The sequence below is a fragment of the Pezoporus occidentalis genome, unplaced genomic scaffold (genome assembly GCF_034315485.1).
Source record: "Pezoporus occidentalis ecotype Australia unplaced genomic scaffold, CSIRO_AGI_Poc_V1 ctg93, whole genome shotgun sequence".
Lineage (NCBI taxonomy): Eukaryota > Metazoa > Chordata > Aves > Psittaciformes > Psittacidae > Pezoporus > Pezoporus occidentalis.
Window position 1 is genome coordinate 4,305,655 of NW_026916294.1, and position 16,620 is coordinate 4,322,274.

The following is a 16,620-nucleotide window of genomic DNA, read 5'->3' on the forward strand; positions in this document are numbered from 1 at the left end:
AGTCTCTGCTATGGACAAAATCCCAGGCTGAGAGCATTGGAAGGAACCGGTGGATGATGTGAAAGGGTCAGGGCACATGCAAAACTCCACAGGTATTTTGAGATGCACTTAAAGATGAATGAAAGTGACTTTGGTGACTCAGAAATCCAGCATCTAACACCAGGACAGGTAAACATTTGATATGTAACTAAATGAAGGAGGAACATTACAATGACTACATGTACTGACAGAACAGATGACCTAAGAAAAAGGTCAGGAGAAGTGTACTTGATGAAGTTCAATATACTAAAGCAGAACATAATGACTTCAGTTTGTTCTCAGATATTCCTTTTCTTCCCTCTGGGTACTTGGTACAGATGTGTTCGAACATGCTGGGTTTTATCTTCAAGAACACTGTTGTTCCCCTTTCCATTTCCTCCTCCAACCATGGAGAGGTAGGAAAAAAAGACAGCACGTGCATTTCTAACAGTTCCCTGTTTTATTGCAGTACATCAAAGTAGGTTAATATTAAGTGTGTTACCAACATAAAATATTGGCGGTAAGTCATTTTTACATTGTTGACTTTCCCACCTTAAATATTTCTGTGCAAAAGAATCTACATCATTGTTCTGTAGCAGAGAATCTCTTACAATGTCCCCTACAACATTGAGGGCATTAAACAAAAGAGTGAGAAGAGGCAAAAAGCAGAATCTTTCCCCCACACGCACACTTGTCAGCTTTTATACTCTAAAACAAAAAAAGTGATTACATCTATGCCATGCAAAACTGTACAATAATATTACAATGAAAAACCTAAAAAAAACCCATATTTTAAAAATAAATGATATGAAACTGTCATACATAAAAAGGCAGGTATAATTGCTCAGAAATACCAACACTGATTTGGTTGTGGATTTCTTCCCTGTGGATGAGACTTTCTTAAATGGAGAATGAAAATAGGTTGTACTGAGCTGCGGCTGAAATGAAAGACAAAGAGCTGGAATTTAGACCGGGGAGCCTGCAGCAGGGCTGTGTCTGGGAGCATTTATCAAATACAGTGGGTTAGTGCAGAAAGTTGTCCCATTTCCTCCCTGGAAATGACTCCTATTAACACAAAACCCCCAAGCAGAAGTACTACGTGCCACTTTGATTCTCAGCCTAAGGCTCAGGAGTGGGGGAACTTGCACTGCAATAAATTTTATCCTTAATGTATTCATTTGAACAGCGTGCATAAAATGAAAAGCAAACCTTCTTCCACCTAAGAGCATGTCTGTCCCGTCATCCAGGGTCTGGCCATGCAAAACAATATGGTGCCAGAATCTCTTGCTGTGTTAATACTCCAGCTGTTGTGTTCTGAAAGGCTGTGAACCAGTTACGTGCAGTTAAACTACAGTTCTATAAATAAACTATGCTTTTTAGACTCTTTTGGTATAACAAGACTGTTAACTTCCCTCTGCTGTATACCTGAGAATAGCACACCTGGCTTGTAATTTCATCAGAATCAAATCAAAGAGGTAACATTCCTGACTCAAGTTTGGAAACCCGTTCAAATGGGCAGAATGCACATTCATACCAAGCCACAGCAACTGAGAGGAAAAAGAAGCAACTATTTCACCACAGCCTCAGGAATGTCTGTTTGAAACCACCAGCTGTCTTCTACAGGTCAAAGGCAAGAGAGAAGAGAGTGCTCTAACCCTGCTTCTGGGTTTATGAAATGTGGAAGGAAGCCACATACCTGTGTGCGTGCACATGTAGGGGAAAACTTTTACCAACCCTTTTTCATTCTGTAACCTGGAATCCTTAGTAGCTGCCTGAATCTGTTCAGATCCTTTGTTGCCATCACAAGAGAAAGAAAATAATGCAGAAACCCAACAACCCAAATGTTTAAACTGTGTCAAAAATGCAAATGCCTTCAGTCTCAGCCAAAAGGAAAAAATCGGCTAGATAGATACATACTGTGTACAGAGAACATATGCTACAGTCAGAAACTCAATGGGAGATTTGAAAGCTCCCTGAACAAAATGCAGGCCTCTAACTGTGAAATTGAAGCGATGCTACAGTGCAACGTAGCAAACATCAAACCCTAAGAGACAACTGTCTTCGAGATACCAGTCAAGAGTCTTACAGTTCAAATGACCAAGTTACTTTTCCTAGCCCAATGAGTGTTTAGAAAGCTCAGCTACAGTATGCATATGGTTTCAGTGTTCATAGCAACAAAAAGAGATGAGTGTAGTTTAAAATTGAGTGTATCATCAAATGGTCCCCAAATCTACCAAACTATTTAAGTCCCAGGACAATTCTTCCCTTTTCAAATAAGTGATGTGGTCATTTGCTTTTCAACTGAGAGAACAGTTGCTGTTTCTCTTTTGAAGAAATGTGTATAAAACTGCACGGTACCAAACAGATGATTAAATATAGTAATCCTAAAGGAGACTGCCAAGGCTTAGAAACTGTGGTGTACAAAGGGTAGGGCTCTGGAGCTTAGTTTTGTAACACAGCTGACCTATGCTCTGCCTGAAAATGCCAGGTTTTGATATCAGTAAATTGCAGGCACCATAACAAGAGTAAACACAGGGGTTTACTCAATTATTTGCTGTGTTGTGGCTTTTCAGGTTCCATTTTCAGGTAGAGCATTAGCTCAACTGTTTGTTTGTTAATAGAAAAGATCCTGTGCCCCTCCCTCGGGACAGGCAAGCAGGCTGCTCTATCTTCAATGACTGCTGTTTCAATGCCTTCTCTCAACATCAAAATAAGATTAATGTTTAAATACAACATACAGCAAATACAAAACTAGTCTGCAAAGGCTTTGAGAAGTGTGTGGACATGCTTCACCAAAAGGAGGGAACTGTGGGGAAAAAGCAGTGGCTATACTTGAAGCAATACGCAGCCTTTAAAGAGAAGCTGATGTGGAATTTTAATAATGCCAATACCACCCTGCATCTCTGTCCCTAAGAAAGACTGAACACTTCTCTGGGAGGAATTAATTTCAAGAGCTTCAGCTGTTTGGTAAAGCTTTTAATATTAAATGTCAGGCTTGCAAAAATAGAAGCCTTGAAGTGGAAACAAGCAACACAACCAGCTTCGCCACTCTGAAAAACCCAAACAGGAGAGAGACGGGCTTTTGACATAATGGGTTTTAAACAAATTTCTTGAATTCCTGTCCCCAAATAACATTTAATGAGCTTAAAACCTGGCCAAGGCTCTTGATTCAGAGTGAAAGAGAAATCTTACCTAGGAGACCCAACATGATTAAATGGATTAGAGGATTCTGTGCCTCATTCCCTGTTTCACATTTAGATCATACCTGGAAATGTCTGTACATGGTCTGAAATGACCTAGAACTTCTGTAAGAGAAGACAGAATCTGGAGAACTCCAAACAATCTCTGTGTGGGAGAAACACTACATACTGCTGACTGCCAGAAAATGGAATGGTTTAACAAGAGCCGTAACAAGTTTCCAAAACCCACAAAAACAGTATTCTAATTACAAAAAGCCCTTACGTGTTTTGAGTATGGTCATAGTATAAAGCCAGCAACAGTACTATGGAGAGGCTTATCTGAACACGCTCCCAAATGAAAAACACATCTACCTTGCTAAGTAGATACATCCTCCTGTTAGCATCCATTTGTACATCAGTCTCTCACTTTATGCTGTTGACTGCATGACCAACTTCAGTGGGCTCTGTCTTCCACTGCAATACTTTCCGCCCTCGAGCCTGACCTGCTATTGGAACCAAACAGCAGGTGAGCACATAGAAACAACTGCCAATTGCACAAACCCACAGCACGGGGAGGGAGGGAGAAGAAAACCAACCTTGCCAGCATGGCAGTTGTGGGTGACTAGACATCTTTGACTACCACAGTGTGAACAGTCTGAGGTCAGTCTTCAAGGTTCTTGGTTGCTACAGTGACAGCATAGCTAGCCAGGGCTAGCTTTGGGCTAAGGGCACTCATTTGGCTGATGTGTGTTAGAAACTAGTATTTGGTAATGCCAGTAACAGTTTTATGGTTAGGGATGTTCAAGGAGATGTGGAAGACTGCTCCCTTCTGAGTTAAACCTGGCCAAAGTCTGACCCAGGGAAACAGTTTTCCTGTTGAATCCTGCTGCACTGAACTCCCTTTCTGCCTTAAGGACCTCTACTGTAGCATGCTGTAAGGTTCCTCAAGCTGCACAGCTAGCACACTAGAAACTAGGGCAGCCACTGGCTGACCCTGGTGGTTGGGACAGGGGGTTGCTTCCCAACTGTCGTTTTTGCAAAGAACGGGGATTAACATGAAAGTAGGAATTACAGCTTCAGTTATGCTACTGCCAGAAGGAAAGAAATACGGTGAAAGCACCGCAGGGACCTCTCCTGCAGTGCAGCGAGTGCTACGCAAAAGGGGTGTCTGTCCTGCAAAAGGTTTTAGGCCAGGCCTCCAAGTCTGTATATTACCAAGCATGAAAACAGGGACAACACAAATCTTAAATTAAAGGCTCTCTTAAATAAGCATCCATCTTCTGCTGCATACACAATGCTTTTTTTTTTCTTTGAATATATACATACGTATTTTAATCTAACATCTGCCTATTTATTTAAACTCTGTACTGTAGTAAAATATGCATCATTTTAATCAATAAGGATTTGCTGGCGACAATCAGATTGACATTCAAACGTGGTGGCTGAAAGCTTTTATGTGCCTCTGACATACTGATCATTCCCCATGCAGGGGAAGGGGTCTCTGTGCTACTTTTGTACAGTACGATGAGCTATTGTATGAAAACAAAATCCCTCTGCAGTTTCTCTTGTTGATACTGGTCTGGTCTACTTAAGCTACTTTTGGGGAGATGGAAAGGGGGGTGGGATAAATATATCTTTAAAAATGAAGCAGCTGTAACCACAAAAAGGAAACCAATACGAATACAGATCTACAGCATCTGATATTTACCAACACCCTAGCTTTGCTCATTTGCTGCTGTCAAATCTGGGGAAGGGAGGGTGAGGCAGTGCCGAACGGTGCTGAAGACAACCAGCTTCTACCTTCCTCTGTACCCCACTCCCAGATCACTTTCAGACAGGGAATGGGGAGGGTTAGGATGATGAAGGCGAGAACTGGAACAAGTGAAGGGGACAGCCATGGGGACAGCAAGCTGCTGTGATGTCAAATCTGAATGCTAAAGCAGTTCATGAGTCCCAACTCACGTGGTCAGAGCTCTCCAGGGAGAGGCTCTTGGTCTTGTGAGGAGAAACAGGGCTGGGAGGGCTGCTGAGGTTGGAGCTGTTCGATGCAGTAGAGTGTCTCGGAGAGTCAGAGTCCTGCAGCCCAAAGACAGAAGAACACCAGTAAGTATCAGGACAGCAAGTCTGAGTGTGACTCAGGGTGTCTGAGCAACACGTGACTGCATTGAACATGTACTTTGCTTGCGTCCAAAAATACTGAGGGATTTTTTTTTTTGCTCAGAATTTCCTGGTCTGGGGAGACTTAAGAGCAAGTGGTCAGATCACTGCTTTCAGCAGGCACAACAGAGGGACACGGGACCTGTGGGATTCCTGCATCTGTATGTTGCCGAGGGCCTCTTGGTAAAAGAGCGTGCAAGCTTCAGGTTGCTTGTGAAGCTCCAGTAGCTTCTGCTTTTTCACAGATTATGATCTGAGATGCTATTGCACTGAAAAATCTTTGTGGCTTAATCACAGCTACCTCTTCAGCATCACTCCCAGGATATTAACTCAAAGCATCCTATCAGGTTACTCCAGTTAAATCTTCCAGAGTACACTAGAATGCAACTATGTCTGAGCTTGAGTTTCAATTGACAGTTGCCTTCTAGCTTCAACTGGAAGGATATGCTTGGTAGCATGAAAAGCCTGTGGGACCTGCTATTTTCTCACTCCTTGGTAAGAAAATGGGCCGGGGAAGTTTTGCTGCCCAACTTGAGACTGAGCCCTCCCAAGATATCCTTGGTTGAAGGACTGAGCTTAGCACTAGGCAGGACTGCAGTCCTATCATAATAATAGTCTTGTTCTGCACAGAATACAAGCTATTAAATCCAGTTTCTGCTCAAAAATAAACTACTATAATTAATTCTGAAGTTACTTTTTTAACTTCAGGCACTCTGAGTACAGAGCATCTCCTGTGATATGGCTGCTGAGACAGCGCAAGAGTCTTTGAAAATAAAGGGCAGAAGGAGTATCATCACTTCAAGTTGTTACTCTACAGGACCAGGATTTTTGGGAGCCTCACTACCCACGTATCTCCAGGTGAGGAGCGCAAGGAACATTTTCTGCATGTTACGCACCAGGACCAGAGCTGACACAGTCTGGCCAAAGTCTTTTGTCAGGATAGCTTGAAATACAAGAAATCCCAGTCTTCACTATCAACGAGTGCCAACCTTACAGCCAACGCCATGACAGAATTTAACTTCATCTTTATCAACACACATGAATTTTCTCTTGTCACTCACCTCTCGCTCATAGTCCCTTGTTGGTGCATCGCTGCCTTGGTCCAGACCGCCAGAGGATAAGGAGCCATCTGAGGGTGATGCCATAGGCTGACGCTTTGCTCCATAGCTACCTCCCGAGAATTCCCTCCGCAGAGCACTGCCGTTTTGTGCAGACGATCCTAGAACATGCACAGGAATTAAACTGGGTTATGGACTCCCGCTTAACGTACCAGATACTTGTTAGCTGTTTGGTTAGTTCTGCTTCCCTCCAGCATGGCCCAAGGTTCTCAGCTTGTGGCCTGAAGGCTATGTGGGTTTTTACATTGTCTGCTGCTTGCTGCAGTTTTCCCTAGGGACTCTCTGGTCCTTCCCTTGGCATGTCAGCATTAGCACAGTCACTACGTTCCTGACAAAGACAGCAGTTGTAGACATTGCTATGGTGGCAGCCTAGTTCCAGTGGCCTCTTTTCCTAGGAGTCAGTGGGTTGTACCAGCAGGTACAGACTACAGCAGGCACACACGTCCTCTGCAAGCAGTTGGCAACGTGCAGCAAACACTGCTTGTGGCACAGGGAGGGGACAACCCCTAGAAAAGTCAGACACGAGTCTTGCCTCTATTTTCACATGTCCATTACATTGTCACTTTCCTCGTCTCTGCACAGGTCACTGTGCTGACTCTGGCTCACAAAGGCAGCATGGCAGTGCTAGGAAAGGCATTTCCAATGCAATGCAACTCTTCCATAGCAGCTGCCAGTTTTCTATTGCTTTCTCTTTGCACTAGCAGCAAGACAGGCCTCGAGAGTTCCGTATGGTTCAGCACCCAAGTTAACCATGGAGCTTCTGAACAACTTGCCCTGACTTAAAACACTCAAGCAGCAGCATTACCTCAGGATAAGAATGTCATTTTAATTCTAATGTTTTAAAAATTTGACAAATTCTCACAAGCATTGGCTGCTTATTCCTGTGCTCCTTTGAAAGCAAGACCAAAACACTGTGCTTTGCCCTCAACAGGAACATTTCTAAAAATCCTGGCTGGTGCCAGTATAGATAGAAGCAAAGGCAGGGAGCCCATTCCCTAAAAACCTTGTGCACAGAACCCAAAGTGACACAGCTCCATTTGCTTACGTGCTGCTAACCCGCTGCTCGCACTCATCGATCGTCCTGGTTCCGTGCGGGATTTGGTGATTGATGGGATGCTGACAGAGCCACTGAACACGGTCCGGCTTTCCTGAGGCCGAAGATTCTGCAATGCAGACACACACAGAGACATGTTTACTTACTGACTGCTGCTGCAACCTTGGATGTTATGAAGTAAGGCCCCAAAATCCATGACAGCCCCAACCTTACCAGAGCTGAATTATCTGGGCAGCAAGTCAGCAAAAGTGGCAAAAGAACGTTCTGCAGTTTAGTGCAGAGACTGAAGCACACGCAACGCAACAGTGAAGTGCTGAATTACATGGACATATGCAGACAACTGGAAGAGTATGTGTAATAATTCCCTTGAAAGGATGGTGTTGCCAGCCTCATTAATCTGCTGGAGATGCATTAAAGTTATCTCACATAATGCATTCTCTCTGAAGACAAGCTTCCAAGGATCTTATTAAACTGTCTGTCTTTGATGCCATCATTTGTGCCATGCAGCTTTACTCAATAACCATGTTAATCCCTAATGCCTATGAGTTATAAACACATGTGGATCAATCTGTATTTCAATTACTTCTGTAATTCAAAAGGTATTAGCAGTATTACTCCAGACCTATAGCAGTTGAGCCAAAGTGACAGTCAGCCTCCTGTTTCCAGCCTGCTCATCCAGGGTGACCAGAGCACATGCTGCTGGTTTTCTGCATATTTTTGACTATTGCTCCTGTTTTACATCCCAAGTGCTCCAGTGTGATTTTCTGAACTGGTATGTTACTGAAGTGGTCTTTTACTGAGGGAGGAGATTAAACAAAATTTCTCTACTTGCATATGATAGTTCCTTAAACAAAAGTTGTCTCTAAAAAGTTCTGGGAGATTTTGTTTCTGCTTCTGTTAAGTTACAGCTGACCTTAGGAGAAAAGGCTTAGCTTATTCAGCCCACCTTTCTGTATATGAGCTGGCTCCTTAGCCCAGAGGGACTTTCTAATGCCCATGCTTATCATTTACTCTCTGGCTAAATATGAGACTTTATCCTGCCCCTAACATGCATTTGTGCTATTAAGTCATCAGCAGTAACTAGAATTAGGTTTAGGGAACCTTTACAGATGCAGAATGTGAAAAGAACTGCAGGCAGCTCTGAGCATTACTTTATTTCCACTTTATACTCCTTCCCAACTGTTAATTTCTTCCTACTTCTATGTAATTAGTTCCCCATGCTCACTCTGAGATAAAGTAACCACACATAAAACAACCATTGGAATTACAATGGCTTTTTAAGCTAGGATGTTATGGGAATTTTAGATCACAACAAAGATCCCACCCTTCAGAAGGGTATTCTCAGAATCCCATAGCTACTACCCATTTCTCTATTTTAAAATGGATAATCAGAGAATGAACAGGTTTTGTACAGTTCAGACTTCATCAGCTGTTACCAACCTGCTGTCAAACCCAGTCCTACACTGATCCTTAGAGTCACTGCTATAACAGACCCCTTTGCTCTCACAGTCAACCCTTTGCTTCTCATTCTCCCATTGGGCTAGAAGGGCTGATTTTTAGCATGCAACAAACAAGAAAGAATCAAAATCTCTCCTGCTCCCAGATCTCTCTCAAACACCAACAAAAGAGAATCAGAGACCTACCAGTGAACAGTGCTGTTTGATTCTCCCCTCATCCATCGCTGCCCTATTCTCAATGAGGATTTATAAAGGTTTAACATCTCTTATGTCATTTGTGGCATTATATTCCTGTCTCTTGCTTACTTTCTCCCCCTTGACAGTGTATTCTAATGATGACTATTTTTCATGTCCTCAGTTTGCAAAGTCCATGTAATTCCTCATAGGAAGTTTCTCCATGAAGCAAATCTTTCATTGTTCTTTGGTCTAGAAATGAAATAAGCACATGCCAGCGAGCCTGGCATTTTGGTCCAAACCCCCTAGAAGTGGTACGCACATGATGCAGGAAGGGGATTCAAATCAAAATAAAGGGTGGTTATTAGCAGTAGTTATAAAGCAGCAAAATGCAGCAAGTTAAAAAGAAAGGGGAAAAAAAAGGAGACCTGAGCTTGCTTTACTTAGAGAGAGAGACAAAAACCCCTCATGTAGAGCAACAATTCAAATCCTAGCAGGGAAATTCAACCCCACTGCTGAACCAAATGGAGAAAGGTAAATGAAGAGGGGAAAAAAGACAACCAGCCGCAGAGAAGCTGCTTGCTGAGCAAACCTAGGCACTGTGAAATAGGGTGGAAGACCCAGCTCAAGTTCAGTGCATCCCATTCCCAGTCCGAGAATGGAGCTGCTGTGGGTTGTGTACGTGCAATCACTGCTCACAGCTCTGCAGCTCCAGCACCCTCACTCACTGCTCCCACGCTGCCTCCTCAGGCAGTGAGGCCAGAACACACGTACAGGGTCTAACTGAACAGTTACACCACCTACAGGAAATCGCTGGTCTCTGTTTCTCTGTCCATCGCAATGCTGCTGCTTGTTTCGGGGTTTTTGTTTTGAAGTAGTGTTCTATTCATTGATATGGCAGGGGGTTGGAACTAGATGATCTTAAGGTCCTTTCCAACCCTAACTATTCTATGACTCTATGATAAACCTGAGCTTTTAATTCTGCCATGATACAATGCACCGATCTAAAAGCCCACTCTTCCAACTCACCTATGAATTCAATACTGTTGTGATTCCAATACTGCACCTGAACGTGGGACCATGGTCCCCTCAAGAGGGAGTGCTACCCTTCTTACACCAACATCTACAAACACAAAAGGGAGGATGGACAGACACAAACCCAAAACTCTCAGCCTTGCTTTCCATACAGCTTACAGCATTCCTACCCTACAGCCACAAAGGAGACAAGATCTTTCCTTCATACAAGACTAAACCTCTGTTGCTCTAAGGAACTAACAGGCACAAGATGTCTACACACTTCACTGTTTTTCCTCTATTTGGTGCTAGTAGGCTGCAACATTAGGATGAAGGATGCTCCTGAGGCAAACATTAAGATCTACTGTCTGATACACCAGGGGTCACTCCTGACTGATCCCAGGGAGACTACTCACATGAGCAAGGGAAGGCAGAGGGATGGGTCACAGTCCACTGATAGATCACTGCCTATCAAGCACAGAAAATGTAGAGTGCAGTTGGATTAAGGAAAGCCCTGTTAAAACCGGAACTGAACTACTGCTTGAGGGAGCCTTTATAATGACTCACTAAGAGAGAAACAACTTTCAGCTTAAAATTAATGTTTGCTGCATTTCAGCAATTTCTCATTCCTCTTGTGCATTTGCACCTCTTCTCCTACCAGAACAGCCAGGATGGATGCAGACCCCTCATCACAAAATGCTGCCACTTCCCTTTTGAATATTAATGGTTGTGATGACTGGGACTTTGTAACAGTGAGACATGGCCATGCATGTGACCAGTCAAAGCTGTGCAGATTTGTAGCCACATGGAAGAGGTTGATTTTCCTCCTGCATTTTTATATTCTCTGCAGTGTTGTAGGCAGATACGTATCCAAAACCCTCGCTGGTGATAGGGATCTAGAACAGCAACTAAAAGGCACTCAAAGCAGCCTGGCAGTGAAGATTTGCCATGCATGTCTGAAGGGTGTCCAAAGGCCACAGAAACCAACAGCTGTGTTTCCATTACAGCAACAGACATGGCTCAGATCCGTACAAACCCTGAGCAACCAGCCACCATCATGTCCATCTACCTCACAGATTAGTCCTGATTTATGTGCCCCAAGCAGCAGTGCAGGCCACGGCATGGTACATGCACAGCATGTACTTATGTGCCTGTTTTAGCATGGCTTCTACCTCTGCACGACCTAGCAACCCCCATGGAGTCAGACCATGATGCACAATTACAAGAGAAAAACACAGGACCACTTCTGTCCCCCCAGTTTACATTCCAACTAGAAGGATACTCACAGAACAGCATCCTACCTCAGCCTCTGCTTAAAGCTACCACAATTGAAAGGATCTACATCAGCAAGTTGCCATCATATTTCACTTCTGATCTTTCTTGTACATGTTCTAGTTTCACTTACTTTAACCTAGGAACTGTCTGAGGCATAACCTGTGCCTGCCTCTCCCAGTCCCAATGCGCAGCGCTGTGTAAAAGTTCTTGCATTCCACATGATTTCCTCATAAACAAGCAGTTTGAAAGTTATGTCCAACACAGACAGATCCAAAACCTTTTCCTAATACAATCTGATCCACAGCATCCTGCTACTGACTGCTGGAGGATGCACACTGTGGAACACAGGACCATTCCAAATTCCCACGTCCTTTCTGGTGATTGAAAATGCTGTTCTCATAGCAAAAGGTTCAGCCCAGTTATTATACACTTCCTTTCTCTAAAGCTGTAAGTAAGTATCTCTGGTTCCTGGCGTGTCAGAGCCGTGGAAAGACCAGAGCCGATAGCAGAAAATGAGTCATCTGGGTCAGAAGAACGTTAAGGGGTGAGGATAACCAACCGCTTTACAAGGGTTTTTCTCCCATGTTAATAGCCAGGCAAAGGAAAACCACACAGTGTTAGTAAAGTGAACACCTGACTCAGCTGTTCGTACCCTCCGAGTCATAAAGTCTGGAGTACCGAGGACAGAGCGTGGAGGCGGGGAAAATGCAGGGTTTATGGAATCGTAAGAGAGGAATTTTTCAGCTGAATTAACAGTCATGTGGTAGATGTGCTCAAAGTTGCTCGGAGAGGAGATCAGGCGGGAGTGATGATGAGGGAATTGATAAGGGGAACGCTGCTATCAAAGACAACAGAGAGAGAAAGCAATGAAGGATGGTTGTACAGGTTAACATCAGCAACAGCAGTCCACAAGAGCAGTCAAACACTGAAGGACAGCCAGACAGCAGCCCTGCTCGCCCGTCAGCACACAGGTTCTTACATTGTCACCCCCAGTCCTCTGAGCACCTTCCTTACATGGTGTCACAGGGGCCTGCTGCCCTTGCTGTGGCTAAAACATTAAAAACAAATAAAACTTTTAACTCATTGGGAATCGATTCTAATATTTATTATTATTCGATATTTCAAAGAGCACCACAGTTGTAAAAGGTGCTTTACAGACAGTTGAGAAGCATTAGTTCCCTGCCTTGAGGAGCTTACAATCTAAAATAGACATAACACAAAGGAAGGTGAACACAGGTGAGATGGTGTGGGGAGAAGAAAAGATGAGAATACACAACGGTTAAAGAGTGTAAGAGATTTCCTTCTGTTATTCATGCATTAAAAATAAGTATCACCCGTACAACAAACACAGAGTATTTCTAAGGGGAGGGAACAGTCTTCCAACAGGATAGGGACACAGGTTGTGTGGGGATGTGCAGTGGTTAGTGTCAGACAACTGGAACAATTCACTTGGCTGCAGATAGACAACACAAGGCCTATGTCCTTCTGCAGGCTCACTTAATCCTCACAGTGCTTTAGTGACAAAGGGGCTTTGCACTCCTGCCTCTGTGCTGCAAAAGACTAGGCCCTTAGCAGATAAGGTGCAGAAGCATTGGGAAATTCACATGGTTTTGAGAGGTCAACTGAGCAATGTGCTCCCAATGTGTGACGTAAAGAAAGAGAGGGGAGAAATAATCCTGCAAATTAAACAGAAACAACTTCTACTTCATCTCTGCAGGATGGGCTGACATAAGTGCTCTTGTAATTTAAAGTCATCTAACTCCAGATTCAATGGAAGAGCATTTCAAGGCTCGGTCTCCCTCCCTGTGCTACCTGTACACACTCAGCAGGTCGGCCTGCTAGGGGGTGCTTTGCTCAATGGCCACCAGCAAAGCAGAACACCTTTTCTCATTTATAACTTTTAATTTCCCCTTGTCCAACTGATTTCATCACCTTCAAACAAACAGCTCTGAGTAACATTAGAAATGTTAGGACTTAAAAAAATAATATATGGTAAAAATATTACTTACTCCTCTGCTAAACCTAAGGCACTACTTTTTGTATGTGGAACGTATTAAAGTCTGGAAGAACATTAAGTCACATCCCAATACATATTATCAAACATTATTATTACTGTTTTCATAATTTCAGCTGGTAAAATCCAACTTTTGTTGTTGTTTTTTTTTTTTAAACACACAGTTATTATGAGGCTTTGCATGTTAACCGAAACACCAATTACCACATTATGGCATATAAGATATAATATACATTAAATAGTTATTAGTAAGTTTAGCAGCATCTAAATACCGGTATAAGAAGCCACCATTCCAGGAATGGTCAAGGGAAGCAACCTTTGCTGAGTTATCTGCTCACAACAGAGAACTGGCAGCAAAGCCAGCCAAGTTCATAAAAGCCAATAAGGGAAAATGGGAGTGTCTAAAATCACAAGCTAAAAGCAGAGGGTGGGCCAGCTGCAGACCATGGAAATACTTAGCCAGCATTGATGAATGTGAGAAAGCCACAACATGGCAACATTTTACAAATGATCCTCCGTGGCACTTTCTCCATGGACTTCACCATTAGATGCATGCATGGGGTTCCCACTTTCTTTAAAGAATACCAAATACAAGGTAAGTATTCATTTACTCTAAAAGTTTCTCATTTGAAACAAGCAAAGCTTCACATACTGCCTAGAATGGAAGTAAAATGGCTCATGTATAATGAGGTCAAACTGAAGCATGTTCAAATAGAATGGCAGTCAAGACTAGCTTTTGTATATAAAATACTTAGGCATGCAGAATATGAAAGCAAAATCAATCCTGTACATCTGATGTACACAGAGAGGTGGTCTGTGCTGCAGTAAGTGCAGTTCCAGATTTCAGATCTTCACTACAAAGGAGCGTCCACGATAAAGTGGCTTCAAGGGACAAGAGGGCAGAAGGGAGGCCAGACTGTACGGCCAGTTAATTGGTGACAGGCTGCTAGGGAAGAAAAACATGTAAATAAATAAGTTTGGGGATACACTAACAGGAACGATTCCAAATTGTACAAAACAAGACAATGACCCAGATCTAGTATCCACATCAATAAAATACAAATACGTACTGATTATGGCTCTGGTAATAGCAAGAACTTCTGGTGTCTGTTGTGTTGTAGCCCATGAACTTGCTTGTTCAAAGCCAGACCCCTGAGTAACTGCTCGCCATGAAGAAAAGAAGGATGCAAACTTAAAATTGCCCGATAGCCTCTAATCTTTTCTTTCTTAAATCTGATCTCACACTGAGCCTTTGGCATGCTCCTTTCTGCCCAAACATAGGGCTATGCTGGTCAAAGGTGTCTGTTCATGGGGAGAATAACATGGGACTGGGTAATAAGACTGCAATTTGCCTTAACATTATCTCACTGTTCCTGTTCCATGGAACCTTGGAAACAACACAAAGAAAGTCATTTCCCTCTAGTGTGGCTGCATCAGCAAGGGCAATCACATGCAGATATGTATGTTGCACATATGTAGGCAATTGATACAACATATCAAATAGCCCGAAGGAGTTTAAAGCATTCCTTTTATCCAGTTTTCATTCTGTACATTTACAATACAATTTAAACCCTCAAAATTTATCTTTCAAAAGCCATCATTAAGAATAGTAGCGGGCAGGGAGCAAAAAAGCTCCCACTGGCTCTGCATGCATCGTCAGGCAGCACAAGTGTACGTCCCCTCCTGCCCGCTGTCATACCGCAGCCCAGCCATGCAAGAGCCATCACTACCAGTTCTAACTCTGTGCTTTGTTCATTTTTTGGCATTTCCTCTGAAAAAGGCAGCAGAGGCAGGTTAGCATGACTGCAGAGATGAGTTCTGATTGGATTGACATTGCATATATAAAGTGAGTATGTATATATTCATAAATAAATAGATATATATATAAATTGTCATTTGCTTTATGAACTTCATCCCTGGATGCTAGATAAATGCAATACTGAGCTGGCTGTTTATAGTTTGTGACAATCTCATCCAACTCAGAGATTAAAATATCTATGTTCTACTAAAACCTGTTTATTACTAAGGACTCTTCTGCCTACATAGCACTATACTGACTTCAGTGAAAGCTCACGTTGGATGAGCAGATTTGTATCAGCAGATCCAGCCAAATCTGAAATTGCTCAAGTCAGAAGAAACTGCACATGAAAAGGCCCACTCCATTCTTTCATATACTTTCTACATTCCAGTATCTCATAAAAAAAGAAGCTGCCTCGTCTAAAACAACAGGATGAAGAGAGAGTTTGAGGAAACTATTAGCTTTGCCCTACTTGTTCCCTCTAGTGGCAGCCCTCTTTAGACGCAAAAACGTATTTTCCATAAACAGAAACTGGCACTGGCAAAGCAAAACGCTGCAGTCTTTCTCATAGTTCCTAAGAAACCCCTTTTCTTCTGGAAAACACTCATTTATTTACAAATACAAAGAACATATTCCAGGTGCAAAATCATTATATATGCCAAGAAGGGCACACACACAAAAAACCTCTATTCATCATTTTGGAACAAGGTATGAATCAAGTGGAATAATTCTACGTCCTTGTAATGAGACTTCCATCCACATAAACTGTACACAGGGCTGTTCTTCACCTGATTCTCCAGGAAACACCCTGTCTTTTCATTCTAAATTTATCTTTCAAATAAAACATTAGACTCAATGCATAACACCATACACACACAACTCCTCCTCTCCTGTTTTTGTGCCTGAGAAACAAAGTAGGTAGTTTGGAACAGACTAAATGAAAACTTAGCCAAGTACCTTACAGGAAGCTTACAGGAAAAGAAAAAGCTGCCTGGACCAAAGCAACTTATTTCCTAATCCCAAGTTACACTTTCACATTCACAATTTCGAGACCTGTGATTGACGCAATTCTGTACCCATTAAGTTAGGAATACAAATACAATATGATATGGCAAGGAGCTGCTGGAAAAATACATGTCAATTTTGCTTTATCTGCAAAAGACAGCGGTATCTCCCAGCAGTAAGACCGATACCTACTTGCAAAAAGAGTTTTTGATAGTAACTTTAAAAAGAAGCTGCAGGAGTGGAACCAATGCAGAAATCAGTTCTACACTGTACACCTTTTCTAATACCTTCTCATCACTTTTAAGTGTGGAAAGTGACTCATGAATTCCTGTCAAAACATCATATTGATTGGTAAGA

The 16,620-nt window shown here is 42.7% G+C and overlaps 1 protein-coding gene across 9 annotated transcripts in view; it reads right to left on the minus strand.

Annotated features, from left to right (window-relative positions):
- Positions 1-459: 459 nt before the first annotated feature.
- CDC42BPA (CDC42 binding protein kinase alpha) overlaps positions 460-16,620 on the minus strand; it is a 180,000-nt gene continuing 163,839 nt past the window's right edge. For 3 of the 9 annotated variants that reach the window (XM_062605756.1, XM_062605752.1, XM_062605751.1), the window contains 5 exons: positions 12,426-12,494; positions 12,099-12,284; positions 7,518-7,635; positions 6,416-6,573; positions 460-5,273 (listed from right to left, as the gene is read on the minus strand). In XM_062605756.1, coding sequence (XP_062461740.1) covers positions 5,142-5,273; positions 6,416-6,573; positions 7,518-7,635; positions 12,099-12,284; positions 12,426-12,494 — 663 coding nt within the window. In that variant the 3' untranslated portion in view covers positions 460-5,141. Of the gene's footprint in view, positions 5,274-6,415; positions 6,574-7,517; positions 7,636-12,098; positions 12,285-12,425; positions 12,495-12,522; positions 14,407-16,620 lie in introns of those variants that run through there. The other 6 variants (XM_062605760.1, XM_062605759.1, XM_062605755.1 and 3 more) reach the window with 4 other exon arrangements.